Source organism: Pyrus communis, chromosome 1 (assembly GCF_963583255.1).
Source record: "Pyrus communis chromosome 1, drPyrComm1.1, whole genome shotgun sequence".
Taxonomy (NCBI): domain Eukaryota; kingdom Viridiplantae; phylum Streptophyta; class Magnoliopsida; order Rosales; family Rosaceae; genus Pyrus; species Pyrus communis.
Window position 1 is genome coordinate 23,054,735 of NC_084803.1, and position 17,408 is coordinate 23,072,142.

The 17,408-nt window shown below is 36.4% G+C and overlaps 2 protein-coding genes across 3 annotated transcripts; one reads left to right on the forward strand and one right to left on the reverse strand.

Annotated features, from left to right (window-relative positions):
- Window positions 1-191: 191 nt before the first annotated feature.
- LOC137734942 (O-fucosyltransferase 31-like) lies at window positions 192-4,147 on the reverse strand. 2 transcript variants are annotated; one of them, XM_068474291.1, is made up of 10 exons: window positions 3,853-4,147; window positions 3,023-3,085; window positions 2,825-2,906; window positions 2,617-2,687; window positions 2,437-2,525; window positions 2,139-2,342; window positions 1,728-1,998; window positions 1,191-1,418; window positions 901-1,098; window positions 192-658 (listed from the first exon to the last, which is right to left on the reverse strand). In XM_068474291.1, the coding sequence occupies exons 1-10, from the start codon at window positions 3,976-3,978 to the stop codon at window positions 449-451; spliced, it is 1,542 nt and encodes a 513-aa protein (XP_068330392.1). In that variant the 5' UTR covers window positions 3,979-4,147; the 3' UTR covers window positions 192-448. The 2 variants fall into 2 exon arrangements, with proteins under 2 accessions (XP_068330392.1, XP_068330384.1); XM_068474283.1 differs by having other exon boundaries at window positions 3,023-3,118.
- Window positions 4,148-12,876: 8,729 nt separating this feature from the next.
- LOC137742368 (Golgi apparatus membrane protein-like protein ECHIDNA) lies at window positions 12,877-15,862 on the forward strand. The gene is made up of 6 exons (XM_068482226.1): window positions 12,877-13,016; window positions 13,834-13,890; window positions 13,999-14,202; window positions 14,343-14,402; window positions 14,774-14,900; window positions 15,570-15,862. Exons 1-6 carry the CDS (start codon window positions 13,002-13,004, stop codon window positions 15,656-15,658), a joined length of 552 nt encoding a protein of 183 aa, XP_068338327.1. The 5' UTR covers window positions 12,877-13,001; the 3' UTR covers window positions 15,659-15,862.
- Window positions 15,863-17,408: the final 1,546 nt, after the last annotated feature.

Sequence of the window (17,408 nt, forward strand, 5' to 3'; positions counted from 1 at the left end):
AGACCCGCACACTTGATAAATGTTACAATCACACACGTGCACAACAGATCACAGCAAAATCCTCCACACTTTAGTGGAGCAATGTAGTCGCTGAAAATGATGTAGTAGTAGAGAATGGCCGGGGACTTTTGCAACTTGGCAAGTTGTTATTGGACTGGATAAAATGATTGCTTGCGTATACATTACATGTAAGTCGGAACCAGAACAAACACATTTGTTTCTTTGTAAGAGTATTGCCTGTAAAGGTCAATTACATCCGAACCCGTCAACAAATATTACAAGTTTACAACTGCACTTCTACGTTATTCTTCCACCTATCACACCCACTGCATCCTATCGAAAAATATTAGCTATGTAGTTTTACGAGTAACGGAAATCGGCATTGTTCTTTATTTACCAATAATGAGATGTCGAACTCGCTTTAGCCTCCTCCGCTATCACAGTAAACTCATGCCTCACACATGCAGTCGGGAGCAGGATAGGTGTATATGGACTGCTTAGGCTTTCTGATCCTGATTTGCCCTTGCCTGCTTTCGTGCCCCTTTACTACCGACTGCTGGAATTCCGACCAGCTAAGGGTTTTGTTTAGGAAGAGCTGGCCCAGTAGCGACATACTCGGCCTGATGGTCTTCAAGTTCTCGTAAGTTCGGTGCCCTACCTGTTGACACAAATTTTTTAGTCAGCATCTTATGAGTTGCAGAACATTATCAAATGGAGAGGATGTGAAAACAAATATATGGTGCTCCCAATTGCCTTAAAAATCTCGTGCCTTCGTGTAAGGATGGGTGCTCAAAGACATTATGCGGGTGAGAGACAACCCTCATGAGTTGAAAGTACCGACCATGGTAATGGGAATACATGACCTCGTAGAATTGATAAAAAGATACTTAGAAGTCTTACCAGTGCATTGTGCATGTTTCCTGGAGAAGCAGAAATGAAGATGTCACTGTGCATGCTAACGTAGTAATCAACCGCTGCTAACAGAGAAGCCTTTCCTTTGATTTGGGCCCGTTCTTCTGAAGAAGCAAGGCTCTTTTTATCTTCCGTAAGTGGAAACAATTTTCGCAAAGTTGCAATCCTAGCTTCCCCACCGTATACCTGAAGAAAACAAAACGAAATTGACTTTCCTAATTGAAATTTGCCAATTCACTCGGATGAGAGATGAGTTGGACAGAAGGAATTCTAAGAACCTTGTGGGAAGCAAGATAGAGGCGAGTATTGTTGTCAAATCCCAAAGCTGCAAGCAGCAATCCAATCTCTTCAGGAGTTAATGGACAACGCCCCCGACTCCTCAACTCTTCGTCGGTGAACTGGGAGTTAAGGACCCTTCCCTGCCAGATCACTTGTCGATATTTGGCCAGAGCCAGTTTTTCAGCTTTTCCACCACCAAAATCACAGGCCGAATGGGCTGCCATATCCTGCAGAGTGAATTTTTTTTTTTTTTTTTTTTTTTTTGAGCAGAGTGAAAATAAACAGAACATAATTTTCATATTTTTCAATAGTTACAACTAAAGTGTAAGTTAGGGAGTGACATATAATGTGTTACAATCCGTCCATTGTTTCCGTCCCCCAGAACATAAAACACTCAAGTCAGACATCACTAGTTTACATAAAGCAGTTCCTCATACCAGTTATCCCAAAATTTCTCTGTATGCTCCAGAACTTTTGTGGCAAAATAAATCAGACAAATCAAATGGATGTATATCAAATTTTATGAATATCATTACCTTATCAAACCGTAAATGCAGCACAACAAATTTCCCTGCCCCTTGCTTTTCTTTCACATCTGGCATCTCCTGCAAGTAGTTGGTACCAACTCCCCCACTTTTGGTAGAAGGATATCTAAGGCGGCTGATCAGAGCATCTCCAAGAGCTCTAATATGAGGGACAAACGCTAATGCTTGAAAGTTGACCTTACAGCGTAGCCGTTGGATGTCCATAGGCAAGTTGTCAAATGTCAGGCGGTGGGAGAAAGGGGCAATCGCTGCTATTCCATAACTGAACCACATACAATTCAGCATATAAGAAATCTAAGATATGAAGCCATAATTTTTCATTGACTTCAATAGCTACTAAGGTCTGAAAATTATACAACAAGAACACTAAAATTTCAGTCAACAAATTCAGGTGATACTGACCTCTGAACTACGGGCAATACATTCTCTAGATACCAGTGGGCTGAAGCATGGACAGGTGCTGTCTTAACTCTCGTAGCTCGGATTGCTGTTGCATAGTACTCCCTCGTGCTCCACGAGAAATCAGAAGGTAGCTCTTTAACTATTCTAATATCATCCTTCAATACATTAATGAAATGATCAACGTCAAATATATCCATGAAAGAGCTGCAGAGGAAGGAAAAGAACCAATCAGAATTCAAGAGATCAAGAACATGAATAACCAGTGCAAAGACAAAATCAACGTTTCTTCTACAAATACCTCGAATCTCGCCATACAGGATTTACTTCAAGGTACGGGATCACAAGGGTTGCATTCAGTATTCTAGCGACTGCTACTGCATCACATATCTACAAATAAAATAATTTAAGAACTAGCCAGGTAGTTATACAGCTTTGAAACAGATCTTTATTAGATGCATCAGAAACTTTTAAGACCTACCCCCATCCTCTGCTGGTTCAGCCCTCCATCAAGAAACACTTGGATGAATCCCTCAGAGTTCTCCGGTAATGCTGCATGAGATAAAAGCATCAATCACCGAAAAAGTAGCACTTGCAAGTATTACATTGTAAAACACATTAGTTCTGCAACCAACAGTAAAACTACTTTAGAGACAGGGATATAGACAAAGTAACACTATTTTACTCACAAGGGGCAACTGATGATTCTGCACAAGGTTTCCATGATTCGCTGGCCAATGGAGCCCATAGATCCGCGAGTTCCCCTTCTGACTACACAAGGTAAGGATTTTTTTTTTTTTTTCCTTTTCAGTCGAGAATTTTATGCAGTAAAATCAGTCAACTACTTAAGAAACAAATGTGCTTCTTCTTAACCAACTCTTACTCACAGTTTGGCGTTGTAAAGCACTCCTGAGAAGGAGTTGGTGCTTAGATTTTGGAACATTCCATTCCTGAAAAGTCGACTTCGTCATCACATTAAGCCCCTAAAAGAAAAGCAGTATTTAAATGTGAACGTGAAGGTCCATACTATTCTTACAAGTCAAACAATGTGTTCATGATCCCAAGCATACAAAAAAAAATTCCATCTTAACCTCACTTTGTGCCATTTTTTTTTTTCATATTTTTTCATAACCTAAATATTATTAAGATTAGGAGCCTCCAGGCGTGAAAACAAAAAAGTTTGTGACGCTGAAATAGGCCTCCCGAAAGATTACTAAATATTCATATCAAATACAAGGCGAAGGTATAGTCTTTTTTTTTTTTTTTTTTTATCAAATCAAATAAAAAACTCACCTCTCTGAAATTTTCTAGCGGATTTTATCAAATTTCAACAACTTTTTTATTCAGCTTAGTGACTAATCCTAAAAGACCGATTCACGCTCTAGCTCTAGTACGTATGTTTTAATTGCTTATGATAATCTTGGATACTCAGTTTGTCGGTGTTCAAATCTACTAGAAAAATTCCAGTAAACAAATAAAAGCAAAAACATGTACGCAATCTGACCCATGCTTTTAAGTTTGGCTAAGAAATCACCATCTTACATTAATTTTACGTTTACAGCATTAGTAAATTGAACAATAACGAAAACCACTACAAAAAGGTCAGAAAATCCACCAGAAAAAAATGTCGTTGCGACTACTAGCCGTCAAAACAAGCAGGTAAAAAGTAAGTATAATCCTAGGGAAACAGGTAATTAAATAAGAGGAAAAAACATACCGAGTACATGGAAGGAGAAGCATGGCCCAATGGACTGAACAAAGTGGGCAAGAAAACTGGAAGGAGAAGCAGCAGAAGAGCACCGAGTGCTCCTCCTCTGGGAGAAAACTGAAGCTCGACCGCCATTGTTCCAAAGCTTGGATCCGAAAACTAAAATCTGGGTTTTGCTCTGCAGTGGAAACTACAGAGACCCAGAAAGAAGAAGGGGGGAATAACGCAGCTATAAATGTAGCGGCTTAGAGAGAGAAAGCAGCCATTATCGTCAGTTTATAATAATAAAGGGAGAGAAAGCAAAGGGCCGCCCGGGGGGGTGGGTGGGTGGGTGTTGGTGGAGAGAGAGAGAGTGTAAAGGAGAGAGAGAGAGAGAGAGAGAGTAAAGGCGCTTTGAGATGGACACCTGGACTGTGTGCTTTGTATTGATTCTGTGAAGCGTGTCGTTGTCAGAGATAAAAGGTAAATTTGTAAGGATTTTGGTACCAAGAAAAAGCAAAGCAAAGCAAAGCAGAGTGCTTTCGTGTTGTGTAACTGTGTTAATTAAACACAGTTCCGACCGTTGTTTGGTTTTGTAAAGGCGTTTGACGGTGGTTTTATGTGTGAAAATAATCTCCGTTGATTCATATTACAATTTAATTTGTTTATATACTCCGTTGAGTTTGATTCATATTATATGTAGATATCGAACACTATAGGTTTGATTTATATTATATGAATTAAGAACTGTAGTGATAAGAGTGAGCTTTATATTTTAATTGCAGGAGAAGTTTATTTTTCGTTTTCCTTATTGGATGATTAGTTACCTCTTTTTTTTAATATTAAATGATTGAGTATTGTTTTATAAGAATCGCTTTCTTTGTCACTTGTATTTTCCGTCTTAGGGAGGGTAGGATTGTGATTCCCACATCATTGGCATCACACTCAATTATGTATTCTCTATTGGAATTTGCACGGTACAAGGAATGCAAAATTGGACCGTTGCGTTTGTGGGTGGGTATCTCTATGAATTTGTTTTCGGTAATGCTAAAGAGATTAAATTTGTAGACGAAATTTACAATCTAAATGACGTGTCATCAATGGGAATGAACATGTTTATCAACGTTTAATTCATAATTTAATCATCAATTTTCATGTCATTTAATTTGTAAAATTTTTGTCAATAAATTTAATCCCTGACATTGCCGCTGGCTCTTGGTGCTCAGGCAGCACCGACACTACAGTGACTCACTGTGAACTGGGAATTACAGCACATGAGTTGGGTTGTTGTGTGCTGCTCTTTTGACCATCATTCGGTTATGCACATTCTGCAAGAAAAATACTTTTTTTTTATAGTTTATATCTATCTTCCAACGGCTTCTAATATGGCTGAATGTTTAGGTAAACTCGTCATCTTTTACACCTAAATTTTTTAATGTTATTTACTATTACGTTAAAGTTATTCCTTTTTTGTTTTTTATCAGGAAAAAATGGACTTCATGCAAAGTCACGGGAACATTTAATTTCAATACGATTAAAAAAAAGTTAATACAAAATACATCAAAAGATATTTAATAATACAGATCAAAGAAAGAAAAGGAAAAAAAGATAGGGTGTGGGTCTCACGCAAAGGAAGAGTGCGGTTCCAAATAAGATAGTATTGAGCTACTAATCTCTTGTGTTCAAAAAAGTTTGTTTCTCGAAAAATATGTTTAGAAAAGAGGCTGCCAGACTTGTAATATTTGCAATAATGCTTCTAATATCTATTTAGACCTCCCTTCAATCCCATCAATTACTAGCTTTGAGTTGCCTTCCACGCAAATATTTCTATAACCTTGCTTCCGAGCCATTTTTAGCATATCTCGTAGACGAATTGCCTCAACCATGAACTTGTGTTTTCTCCTAAGCTTCTGGTTCCCTGCAATCCCGATCGTTTCCAATAACAAACCCTGCAACAGCTGTTTGATTGACCATTTACCCATCAAAATTAATCTTTAAGTAATTTGGTTAGGACGAGTCCATTTTATGATTCTATTTGTTTTATCCATATCTATTTATTCCTCTTTATTTGAAACTAAGAAATTTTATGTTTAAATATCGTGAATAGCGAATTCAATATTAATTTGTTTTCTCACTACTCTCAATATGTTGTTGTATAGAAAAAAAAATAAAAAATTCAATAGATTAACTTGTTCAAGACTAGAAATGTAAAGTCTGAAATTGATGATTATGTGGACACAAAGAACCAATCATGCTAATACAAAGAACCTAATCTGAAGAAAAAAAATAAAAACTGAAAATAATTAAGTAGAAGCGACATTTTCTCAACCTGATTTCTTTGATGTATCCAAATGTTAGATCAATTTGTCTAATTTCTTACTTATTCGCCAACTATCGTCTATCAAACTTTAAAACAAAATTTTATCCGACAAAGTGGAAACTAAATCCAACTAAACAAAATGATCATGCTCTAGATCACTTTGCTTAAACGTTAAAACACTGGTGAAACAATTGGTGCTATTTTCTTTCATTATTTTGAGCTTGAGTAGTCTAAAACAAGATGATTCGCTCAATTTACTCAATTGGTTTTCTTCTTCTTTTACTACTTTGGTATTGGTTTTTCTCCAAATGTCCAAGTTTTAGATCCCTCTGGAAAGTTGCAAACCTCCCATCGATATATGCCATGATGGGTTGGTTAAACCAAGATAAGGTACCATAATAGGTTTGGTTAAACCAGGATAAGGTGGTTGCTTGTGCTTGCTGGTGGAGTAACAAGAGATCTATGCTGATTTTCTCCTTTTGCCTTCCCTTACCACAAAATCTATGCCTTCCCTTACCACAAAATATATGCCTTCCCTTACCACAAAATCTAGAGAGATTTTTCAGGAGATAGTACTATTCACACACTTATTTTTATTTTGCATGCACTTTTGTTAACATTTGTCCATTAATATTTTTCTAAGTCATTCAATCCATAGGTCGGAAATTGTGAAGGTGGTGTAAGAGATAAAAATTGGTGTGTGGATAACACCACACTTTTTCAGTGTATCAGGAACATGGTCCAGTACACAAAATGTCATAGTACAAGAGTAAATAAACACTTGAAGAAAAAAACTTCTCCGGACTAATATTATAACACTTGGGGTGCGTTTGTTGCACCGGACTGTCTGGAACTGGACTAGCTGCAGGGACTAAGTTGGACTGGCTTAGACTAGACTAAGCTGGACTAGCTTAGTGAAGTGTTTGGTGCAGTGTCGGACTAAGAACCAGGATAATGAAAACAGTACTGTTCACCAATTTGGTGTTTGCCCAGACTAGGACTACATTATTGTTCTATTTTAATTGCTTTTTTTTTTTTTTTATTAAAGATATTATTAAAATTAATAATCTTGGATGAGAGTGAGACTCAATAAAAATACAAAAACCAAATTTTCTTGCCAACAAAAGAAACATACATGATTCAAGAGTAGCATTGTTCCAAACATCAATATAACATAGTGTTCTCCCAACAATCGACATGGTTCAGGATGTTTTTCTTAATTATTCATCTTTGGTTTAAAGTTGCAGATTAAAGTTAAAGGTTTGTTTGCTTTTTTTGGTTGTGTTTTTGCAGCTTTGTTTGCTTTGTCGTTTGCCTTATTACCTTTCATGTTGGTGTTTTTTTGAACCGTGTTATATTAAGTTGTACCGAAAAGAAAAAAACCATTAGTTCATCCCATACTGCAGCAAACATTAAAAAATACAGTGAACAATTTGTTGAATCCAAATCACAGAAATTCTAATGTATCATCTAATCAAATTGAATTCATCTCCAATCGAGTCACCGCTGATATCAGAGCAAAGCATATGTAAAGCAAGAAAATGTATAAGTAGGATTACTCAATAAATATCTGATTGACTTGACTCACTTCAATAGACATCAGATCAAGTTATGATGAAATAAACAGCAACATGAAATATCAACTATCGAGCCTTGAGTAGGGTAAAAGTGTCTTCGTCAGATGAAAAAGCTGTAACCTTGTTTGCACAAGGATCGACTTTGTTGTCATCTAGATCCCTTTCACTGTAAAAACCAGGTTTTTCAGGTTCAGGCAATCCACACCACTCAAGATCAGAACTGCAGCTGGTATGCTTGGCCTATCTGCCAGATTTCGCTGCACACATAAAAAACCCACATGGATTGACCGCAAAACTTCATGTGGATTACTGGAGTCTCCTACTGATGTATCGAGCATTTCAATGGACTTGCCTTCTGTGTATAAATTCCATGCCTAAAAGATCACAACCACCAATCGTACTGAATAAATAGAAGTACAAAGAATCTAGTAAAATTCGATAGACATGGTGAAAATAACTACATAGTTACATCCAATGTGTATAAAAATATCAATCTTTCAATTGAGCATTATAATTTGACACCAAAATCAAAGGAACGAACTGTGTGAAGGGTCAAATTGAACACACTCTGAAAAAACTCAACTTAGATTCTGAAATTCACAGTCAAATCAACACAAATCCCCACCCAAGGTTCTTCACCAACCGACATTTCTTTCAAACTTCACAGTCAAATCAACACAAATCAACTTACTAATCGACGTGGGAATGACACCGGTAAGATTATTACTGTAAATGAAAAGCTCTTCAAGTGAAGCTAAATTCCCTATCTCCTCAGACATTTCACCAAACACATAATTCTCACAGAGGTAAAGCTTTCTAAGGTTGGTCATTTTGCAGAAAGTGGTCAACATTTCTCCATGAAACCTATTTGTGCACAAGTCTAGAATCTCGAGATAATGACAATTTGCCAAACCCTTACTTAACTGAATTTTAGGTAACTTCATTACTTGATTTATATAAGTTACCAAGTGCTAGAAACAAGCTTATTAAGCATTACAAATGCTTGAATTTTAGGTAACTTCATTACTTAACAAATCCTTTTTGTGCTCAGTTTTGATTACTTACTTCTATAAGTTTTGATACTAAAAACCCAACAAGCTTGCAAGAGGAACTAAATGGAAACAAGGATTAGAGATCAAACAAGAATACTCGTATGCTCAGTTTGAATTAAGGATTATAGTTTTTTTTTTCTTTGGTCTTTTTAATCTGTTGAATCAAGAAGTAGAGGTTGAACAAAGATATTTTAAACATAATCAAACAATAAAGGCATTCAAATATGTAGCTATCACAAGTCGGAAAAGAAACAAGTCACTCATTCTATTTTCTATTTGTACAGGATATCTAACTAATTAACAAAAAAATTAGCCTTTGAGCAATCAATTTACAGCTTTTCAGGTTGCTCTTTTTGTATTCATTTTTGCCATGGAGCTCCAATCAATTTACAGCTTTTGAGGTTGCTCTATTTGTATTCATTTTTGCCATGGAGCTCCTTCTTTTATATATACAAACTCCAATGATCACAGTAGACGAATACTCAAACAAAGAAAGATAAGGATGCATCTCCCAAACGAAAATCTGAACCCAGATCAAAACAGGATATGGAGGCAATGGTAAGATTATTGCTTGCAATTAAGCCCCAGAATTCATTGACTTCACATATATATTGCAATATGATTCATCAATCAAGAAGACAAACAACCCATGAACATGAGCCATTAGATGCAGGAAATTGAAGCAGGACCATTAGTTCCAACTTACAGTAGATAAACAAGATATTTTTCAGAGCATGATTCATTTTAGTTAAACCCACTTTCTTCGCTCACTACTGAAAGGACCAGAGAAGAAGTTCTTGGACACATTGAATTTAGTTAAGTAAGGAAGATTACAAATGCTCGGAGACAAAGTGCCAGACAAATTAAGTCCACTGAGATTTAGAGAAGTTACCTTGAAATCAGAACAAACTCTGGTCCAATTGCAAGGATTTGAATATGCTGAATTCCAGGACACACACACACCCAAAATCAGCATACCCATATAGAATGAGACACCCACACACACATAGTACGTACATACATACAGACACATACAATCATAGACTATATACATATCAATTATTAGATGAAATTCAACGATGGCAGAACAAATATTAGATGAAATTCATATATATATATATATATATCAAATCCACTTCAGTAAAAGCCAAACTTTAATATCAATTTGAACCTAAAAATCAAAACCCTAATTTATTTTCAACTGCTCAGATCAGTTATTGAAAAGTTTTCAAACCAAAACAACGAAGTCGTTCATAACCCAAGAATAATTTACCAGACAAAATCGAAGTCGTTCAACGAGGTCGTTCATGATCAGCAAAAGAAAATCGTCAGATTCGAAATTTACCTGACGAGGAGCAGATGACGGCGAGCAGAACGCAGAGGACGGTGAAGATGACGAGTGCGAAGGAGTAGGACGTCTTCTCTCGCAGACAAGCGACAAATTTCTCTTTCTCTAGGCTTAGTAGTACCGTGAAAATTGGGGGTCCTCGCGAAGAACTCTTAGCGAAGGGCTTTGTCTGAGCGAGTCCGGGTTTATCCCATTAAACTCAGTCCCTCTACCTACCAAACATGGGATTACACTAAATACTTAATCCAGTCTAGTCCAGTCCCACTTAGTGAGGCCAAACAAACACCCCCTTGGTGTACCAGATTGTGTTTCCATTACACTAAAAAGTCTTTCCACAACCCCTCTTTTGTACGATTTGGGTTTGTAGAGAGTTGCGTGTAGCCAAGGGAATTTTCACACTAGAGAGTTTTAAGTGCAAGAGGTTTGTAGCGCAGTTAGGTAAGAGCATTTGCCCATGCACTTGAGGTTCAGTCTTCGAATCTTCCTCTCATAGTTTAAACAAATTTAGTGTAAATTATCCTATCATTTATTCAAACTTACAAGTGGGAGAATGTAAGTTTGTGAGTTTAGTGTAAATTCTCCTTGACACTCACAAACTCACAAACTTACATTCTCCCACTTAAGGAGAATCTACACTAAGCTTACATTCGCCCATACACTCAAGTGGGAGAATGTAAGTTTGTGAGCTATTGACAGCTTGGTTAAAAGTGGTAGGATCGTCTTCATGTCCAATATTGTATTCAGTCTCTTGTAAATAGACAAAATCAGGTATGATCACATGCTTTCTTTGCCTATTTAACTGTCTTATTGGCAGCTGCTCTTGGTGCAAAGGCTAAGCAACAACAGGCTCAGGGATTTGTTGCTCAGGCACTTGTTGTTCACGGTTGTAATTGTGCACTTGTGGCTGTGCAGTTACTGGAATGAACATGGTATTCTCTAGTTGAGCATTTTGGAGAACAACGGGAAGAGAATATGAACTTTCTTGACTTACAAGCAATGGTGCATGCATTGTTGCAGAAGCCTGATCAAGATCATCTCTAATTTCTTCAAAATCTGAGCTGCTGTGTTGCACTATTCCTTCTTCCAAATCTTCAATGAATTTTGCATTATTGGTTTCCTGAATTCTAGTGTGGGAATCAAGACAATAAAATTTGAAACCTTTGGACTTGTCAGCATATCCAATAAACCTGCAACTTACAGTTCTTGGATCTAACTTCCTTTCTTGATGGTTGTAAAACCGAGCCTCAGCCCTACATCCCCAGACATGGAAATGATTGAAACTTGGCCTCCTACCTGTCCAAGCTTCAAAAGGTACAACTTTGACAGACTTGCTTGGAACCCTATTCAGTGTATAGTTGGCTGTTTTGAGTGCTTCTCCCCATAGAAAAATTGGAAGCTTGGACCTTGAAAACATGGATCGAATCATGTCCTTCAGGGTCTTATCTTTTCTTTCTACCACACTATTTTGATATGGAGTACCTAGAGTAGTGTATTGTGCAACTATTCCTAATGCCTCAAGATAAGATGCAAAAGCTCCCTTATGTTGTCTAGTCTCTGTAAACCTGCCAAAATACTCACCACCCCTATCCAATCTCACTATTTAATGTTCTTATCAAGTTGTTTTTCAACTTCAGTTTTGTATATTTTAAACACAATCAAGAACAGAAAACTTCTCAGCTATAAGAAACACATAACAATATCTTGAAAAATCGTCAATGAAGGTGACAAAATATGAATGACCACATATTGTTTTATTTGGGAAAGGACCACACACATCTGTGTGAATTATTTCTAAAGTTGGTAGCTTCTTGTGGATCCTAATTTTCTGGTATTGGTCATTTTCCCTTTCAAACAATCGATGCAAGTTGGTAAGCTTTCAAAATCAAGTTTTCTTACGAGATTTTGTTTTGATAAAATCACAAGTCTTTCTTTGGATATGTGTCCAGTCTTTTATGCCAAAGAGTGGGAGAATTTTCATTTTGAAATAATCTTTTGGAACCAATATGACAAACTGTAAAACATTCATATAAATAATCATATTGTAACTGCCACATATCAACATGGAGAGAAGCATAACCGAGCAAAGTATCCAATTTATTTGAATGAAAAAGTCTTACACTTTCATTGTCACCAATAAAAGTATAACTTTATTTAACTAACTTAGAAGCTGAAATTAAATTCCTTCTCATAGAAGGTACATAGAGTACTGGACTTAAAAACAAAATGAAACCAGAAGAAAGCCTTAATGAAACACTGCCAATGGACTCAACTGCTACTTTGCTCCCATTTCCAACAAAAACATTGTAAACTTCATTATTTCTCTCCTTTAGTTTTGAGAAGCCCTGCAAGGTATTTGTGATGTGAATTGAGCAGCCAGTATCAAACCACAAACTAAAAGGAGGAACATAAATCAAGTTTGATTCGAAAACTAACTAATCGAATTACAAGTTTGTCGAGAACTAGAAGTCATTCTCCTTGACACTCACAAACTTACATTAGGTCCTTCCTAAGCTAAAATCCTGACTCCGCCACTATCGTGTATATTTTCGAATAGCTCGTACCACACATTAATTTAATGTTTCAGCAGTATGCTTAAAATCAGACGGCATCGACAAGCCCGTCACCTTCTCATTGTGGAAGTTGTCACCTTCAAAGAAAAAAGGCCTAAAGCCCATATTGGGCCCGAATTAGTTGAGATGATGCCAAGCCCACGTAAATATTGTGAAAATAAAATAATATATAATAAATAAATAAAAGAAAAAAATGAAAAAAAAAGAGCTGCATCTAAAGGTGAAGACGAAGAGAGAGGGCTCAGAAATTTTCCTGTTCGGAATTCAGAGAGAGGAGCGGAGATATCCCCATAAAACCACAAGCTGGGAAATATGGATCTCAGCCAGGTGAGTTGTCTCGGTTCTTCAATTCGTTGCTTACTATTTGCAATTTCATTTACTCGGATTTCTGTGCCATTCATTGCTGCGTTTAATGTTGGGATTGCGAGGGTTTTTGGGTTAGTAACGGATCTGGATTATGGGTTTTGCATTCTTGTTTGGTTGCTGAGAAAATAATGGGAAACGATTAGAATATTCGTCAACATTTTCGTTTGGAAAATTTCCACGGTAGATTTGGATTTCAGATTTTGTTTAGGTGGATGTTTTTCTTCAAAATTTTAAGTAGAAAATTGTGCAAACGAAGAGGAGATTAAGTATCCTTCTTTAGTGAGGCCTTGAATCGGTACAATTTATATTGTGATGGATTATTTTCCGTAAGGATCCGTATGGTGCCTACTTAGAGGAGGCCTAGCATTGTCCAGGTACTTAATTCTAATCTGCCGATATAAGATCGGCAGCTGAATGCAATTTTTGAATGGGAAAGGGTTTGTTAAAGAGAAACAAAAAATAAGAAGAGGGTTTATGTTGTTATGACACCCGAAGAAAGAGTTCAATTTTCGGAGGAGTATAATATGTCACAAGAGGATTGCATTTCTTATCAAAGGTGTTACATTATTTTCCCTTAGCAGATAAAATAATAATATGCAAGTTGACACCGAACTTGAAAACTTCCCCCTAATATTGGCCATTTCCGATGAACTTGGGAACTCGTTATGTTGTAGTTGTTTAGCAAGCCTGGAGTTGTTTTGAACATGAGCCTATTATGTTGTAGCCATTTTTCATTTTTGTTTCCATTTAGCTAATTCTACTGTACTTTCATGTGCAGCCACAAGGGGAAAACTATGCCAACCCAAAGACATGTTTCTTCCATGTTCTTTTCAAGGTCTAGTATCTACAGTTTTCTTGTTTAGTGTTTCTTATAAACGAACGATTGTCACTTACAAATGTGGTGCCTCCTTCTCTAAGTAACATTATGTTCCTTCTTTCACAGGCTGGAGCATTGGCTTTTTACATACTTTCTGCCCTCTTTTTTGATAACTTTGTCATCATTTTTGTCGTGACTGTTCTTCTTGCCGCTCTTGATTTCTGGGTAGTTAAGAATGTCAGTGGACGCATCTTAGTTGGTTTGAGGTGGTGGAATGAAATAAATGATCTTGGGGAGAGCGTGTGGAAATTTGAATGCCTTGACCAAGAGGTTTGTATTACCATCACAAAAATTTGTATTATCGGTTTCTCTTCCCTTTACTACTAAGCTCAGTGGCATAAGATTGTTTACCATTGACTCTGTCACTACCTGACTATCATCCATGCTGATCCTTACTTGTATGCCTTTAGTCATTGGCCCGGATGAACAAAAAGGATTCATGGCTCTTCTGGTGGACACTTTACATCACGGTAAGCAAATAGGCTTCAAGTGGTGCGGCACCAATTTTTCGTTTGTACGATTTTTCCTTAAAGAGGTAGCAGATGCATTAGGTGGTCTATGGTGATCAGTTATATGCATTAAGTTATAGAAGTAGATATTAAAAGCATTGCGTTACTTATGTGTTCTATAAGAAGCTGGACAGATCCACTTGGAGTTGAAGATGATATGCATAATATTGAAACTGAAAAGTCTTTTAAAAATATATAGCAAGGTCCTGTATGGTTTCATGCACTTGTAACCTGGAAGATCTGGATGCATGTGTGCATGTATGTAGAATGTGCACATAGTTGTGAACAGTTTCATTTTGACGTCTCAAGTTGCTGTTTTCATTTTTGGGCAGGCTGTCGCATGGATTGTGCTTGGAATATTTTCTCTAATAAAGTTTCAGGCAGATTATCTCCTCGTTGTAGGAGTTTGTTTGACCCTGAGCATTGCAAATATTGTTGGCTTTACCAAATGCCGCAAAGGTATGGAAGCATTGATTTGATTTTTTTCGTTAGATATATTGATATATGGCATATTTTTCTGTGTTGAGTGTCATAGGATGGATGTCTGCTTAAACCTTAGCATTTCTAGGCCTTCTGATAGTGCATTGTGTCAGCTATTTTAGTGAAACATTCATATTGAAAGCAGGGGTTTTAAAAGTTTTTTGGACAGATTACACGAAAAACACTTTATATATATATATATATATATATATATATATATATATATATATAAAAATTGAAAAAAAAAAAAAAAAAAAAAAAGGTGGGGAGAGGTATATGTTGTATGAAAGATATTTAAGTAGATGATAGTGTACTGTAGCTATTAAGCGCTCATTCTTGCGAGTAATAATATGCATGTTACTCATCACGTACGACTGTTAGATAACATTGCATACATCCTCCCCTTTCTATACACACATATTTCAATGGGGTGGATTTCCCAACTGAGCATATGTTGGGCGGCCCCTAGCTTGATAGGTTGCTCACTTTAAATTTGGCCTTTGGTAATATATTGAAATAGTTTCATATCTGTGGGACAATGAGGTGGCTTCTTTATTTATTTATTCAATCTGTTCCCTCTCCCTGTAGCATGCGATGGGATATTTGTTTATGTATTCTTGATTAAAAACACTTTGATGTTGGTTCCAGATGCGAAAAAGCAGATCCAACAGTTTGCGTCCCAGACCATTGCGTCGCGGTTCTCGTCTACAATTCAATCAGCATTCAGTGTGGTCTGAGTGACTTGCGCAGGATGATAGGAATATTTTGGAACAATTGAAACTTGTGTAAGAGCGTGTACATGTTCACCATATTGACCGGCAGTATCCTGCCTTCTTATTCAGCTTTTGTAGAGATATTACAAAGTTTTTGTATGAAATGTTTCATTTCTCCAGCCTTACTCTGTAATATATATATATAAAGTGATGTTCAAAATTGGACAAGTAACTTTTACCTTTTTTAATCAGTTTGTGTGATAAAACTGTGTCTAATGTAAAATTTTGAGTGAATTCCCTCAAATTCTTAGGAGTGGTGAGATTTGAAAATGCTTGAATTACTTTACGAAATCTCTCCAATTCTTTAGAATTCCCCAACTTTTTAAAATCCTTTAAAATCAATTCCTAATAAAATTCATTTGGAATGTTATAAATTTTTTTTAAATCTCGGTTGAACACACCTAGACTTTTAAAGAATTACTTAAAATCCTAATTGACTACCCCCTTCTAAATATTTGTATGATCAAAACAAACAGGTTTTCTTTAACGGCCTTGTTGAGTTTATTAGTGCTATATGGCTCCGTCAATTATGTCAGATAAGGCCAGCTGCTTGGAATTGTAACTCAAACAAGAATCTTATCCACATAAACTGTACTGGACTTGGTAATTACAAGATGATTGGCATTCTTTTAATGTGAATCTTTATAGCGCAATTATTTTGATCCTTCTTGGACTTGAAATTTGGAAGAAACATTTGGGGAGGAAAGTTTAACATCTTAACATCAACTCCCATAACCTTCCCTTTCACCCACCTCCCAAATTCAGATAGGTTTTCAGGAAGCAAGGCTCAATACATGTACTCCGTAGGCTGAGTTTATTGGAACTTGTGTTTCAAGGTATTGAGACACAGTTGTTGGGAGTCACTTAATTGTACTTTTGCTATAATTATACTGATTAATTTAATTGTACTTATGCTATAATTATACTGATTAATTTAATTGTACCCAACCAAAAATAAATATGGCCCCATGTGGAAAAAAGTAATCCACTTATATTTACTTACATGGTACGGGGATATAAAGGAATAAGAGATTAAAAAGAATGAGAATGTGAAAGATAGGGTATATCGGATAAACAATCTTCCTATGTTAATGGGTACCTTTATTTTTGAGTTATGTCGTACCTAAATTGATGGGATCCACATACCTAATGTCTTTAGGTGTTAGTAATTGTTAGGAATCATATTCATTCCTTTTTCCGCCGCTTAGTATTACAGCCTAGTGACATTCTTTTTGATGTCTTAGGTTCAATTATCAAAAAGGTGTTTGGTAAACACTTAAAAATAGTTTATTTTCACTGTTTTGGATGAAAAAAAACTGAAAACGTGGAGCAGCAAAAATGAGCTTATTCTCACAGTACAGTAGAATCAGTTTTTTTTTAAAGCACAACAATATCAAACCAGCTCGCTGTCTGTTGGAAGAAGGCCTTCCGAAGAAGATACCACATTCTTTCTTTTATTTATTTAATTATTTTTTAGGGTTTCAATGGGACTAAAGCCCAACAGACTCACAAAACTACGCATTGCCCACTGGACCTGCACCACTACCAACCTTTTTTAAAAGATTTTTTTTAATACATACGATATTATTTATACTAAAGAGTGAGGGCATAACTAAACCTCACACAATGATTTGGTTTAAATTCTTCTCTAGTGAAAGTCAAACCTATGACAACGACTTACAAATGAGGATGAATGAATACCAAAAAAATCATT

Bases quoted from the DNA above. Each gene is read 5' to 3' on its own strand.
- LOC137734942 (XM_068474283.1), bottom strand. From the start codon at position 3,978: ATGGCGGTCGAGCTTCAGTTTTCTCCCAGAGGAGGAGCACTCGGTGCT. The intron at 1,999-2,138 runs GTCAGTATCACC...TATGTGGTTCAG, and splicing joins GTATTGCCCGTAGTTCAGAG to TTATGGAATAGCAGCGATTG. The intron at 1,099-1,190 runs GTTCTTAGAATT...TGTTTTCTTCAG, and splicing joins TCTATCTTGCTTCCCACAAG to GTATACGGTGGGGAAGCTAG.
- LOC137742368 (XM_068482226.1), top strand. The intron at 14,403-14,773 runs GTAAGCAAATAG...ATTTTTGGGCAG, and splicing joins GGTGGACACTTTACATCACG to GCTGTCGCATGGATTGTGCT. The intron at 14,901-15,569 runs GTATGGAAGCAT...TGTTGGTTCCAG, and splicing joins CTTTACCAAATGCCGCAAAG to ATGCGAAAAAGCAGATCCAA.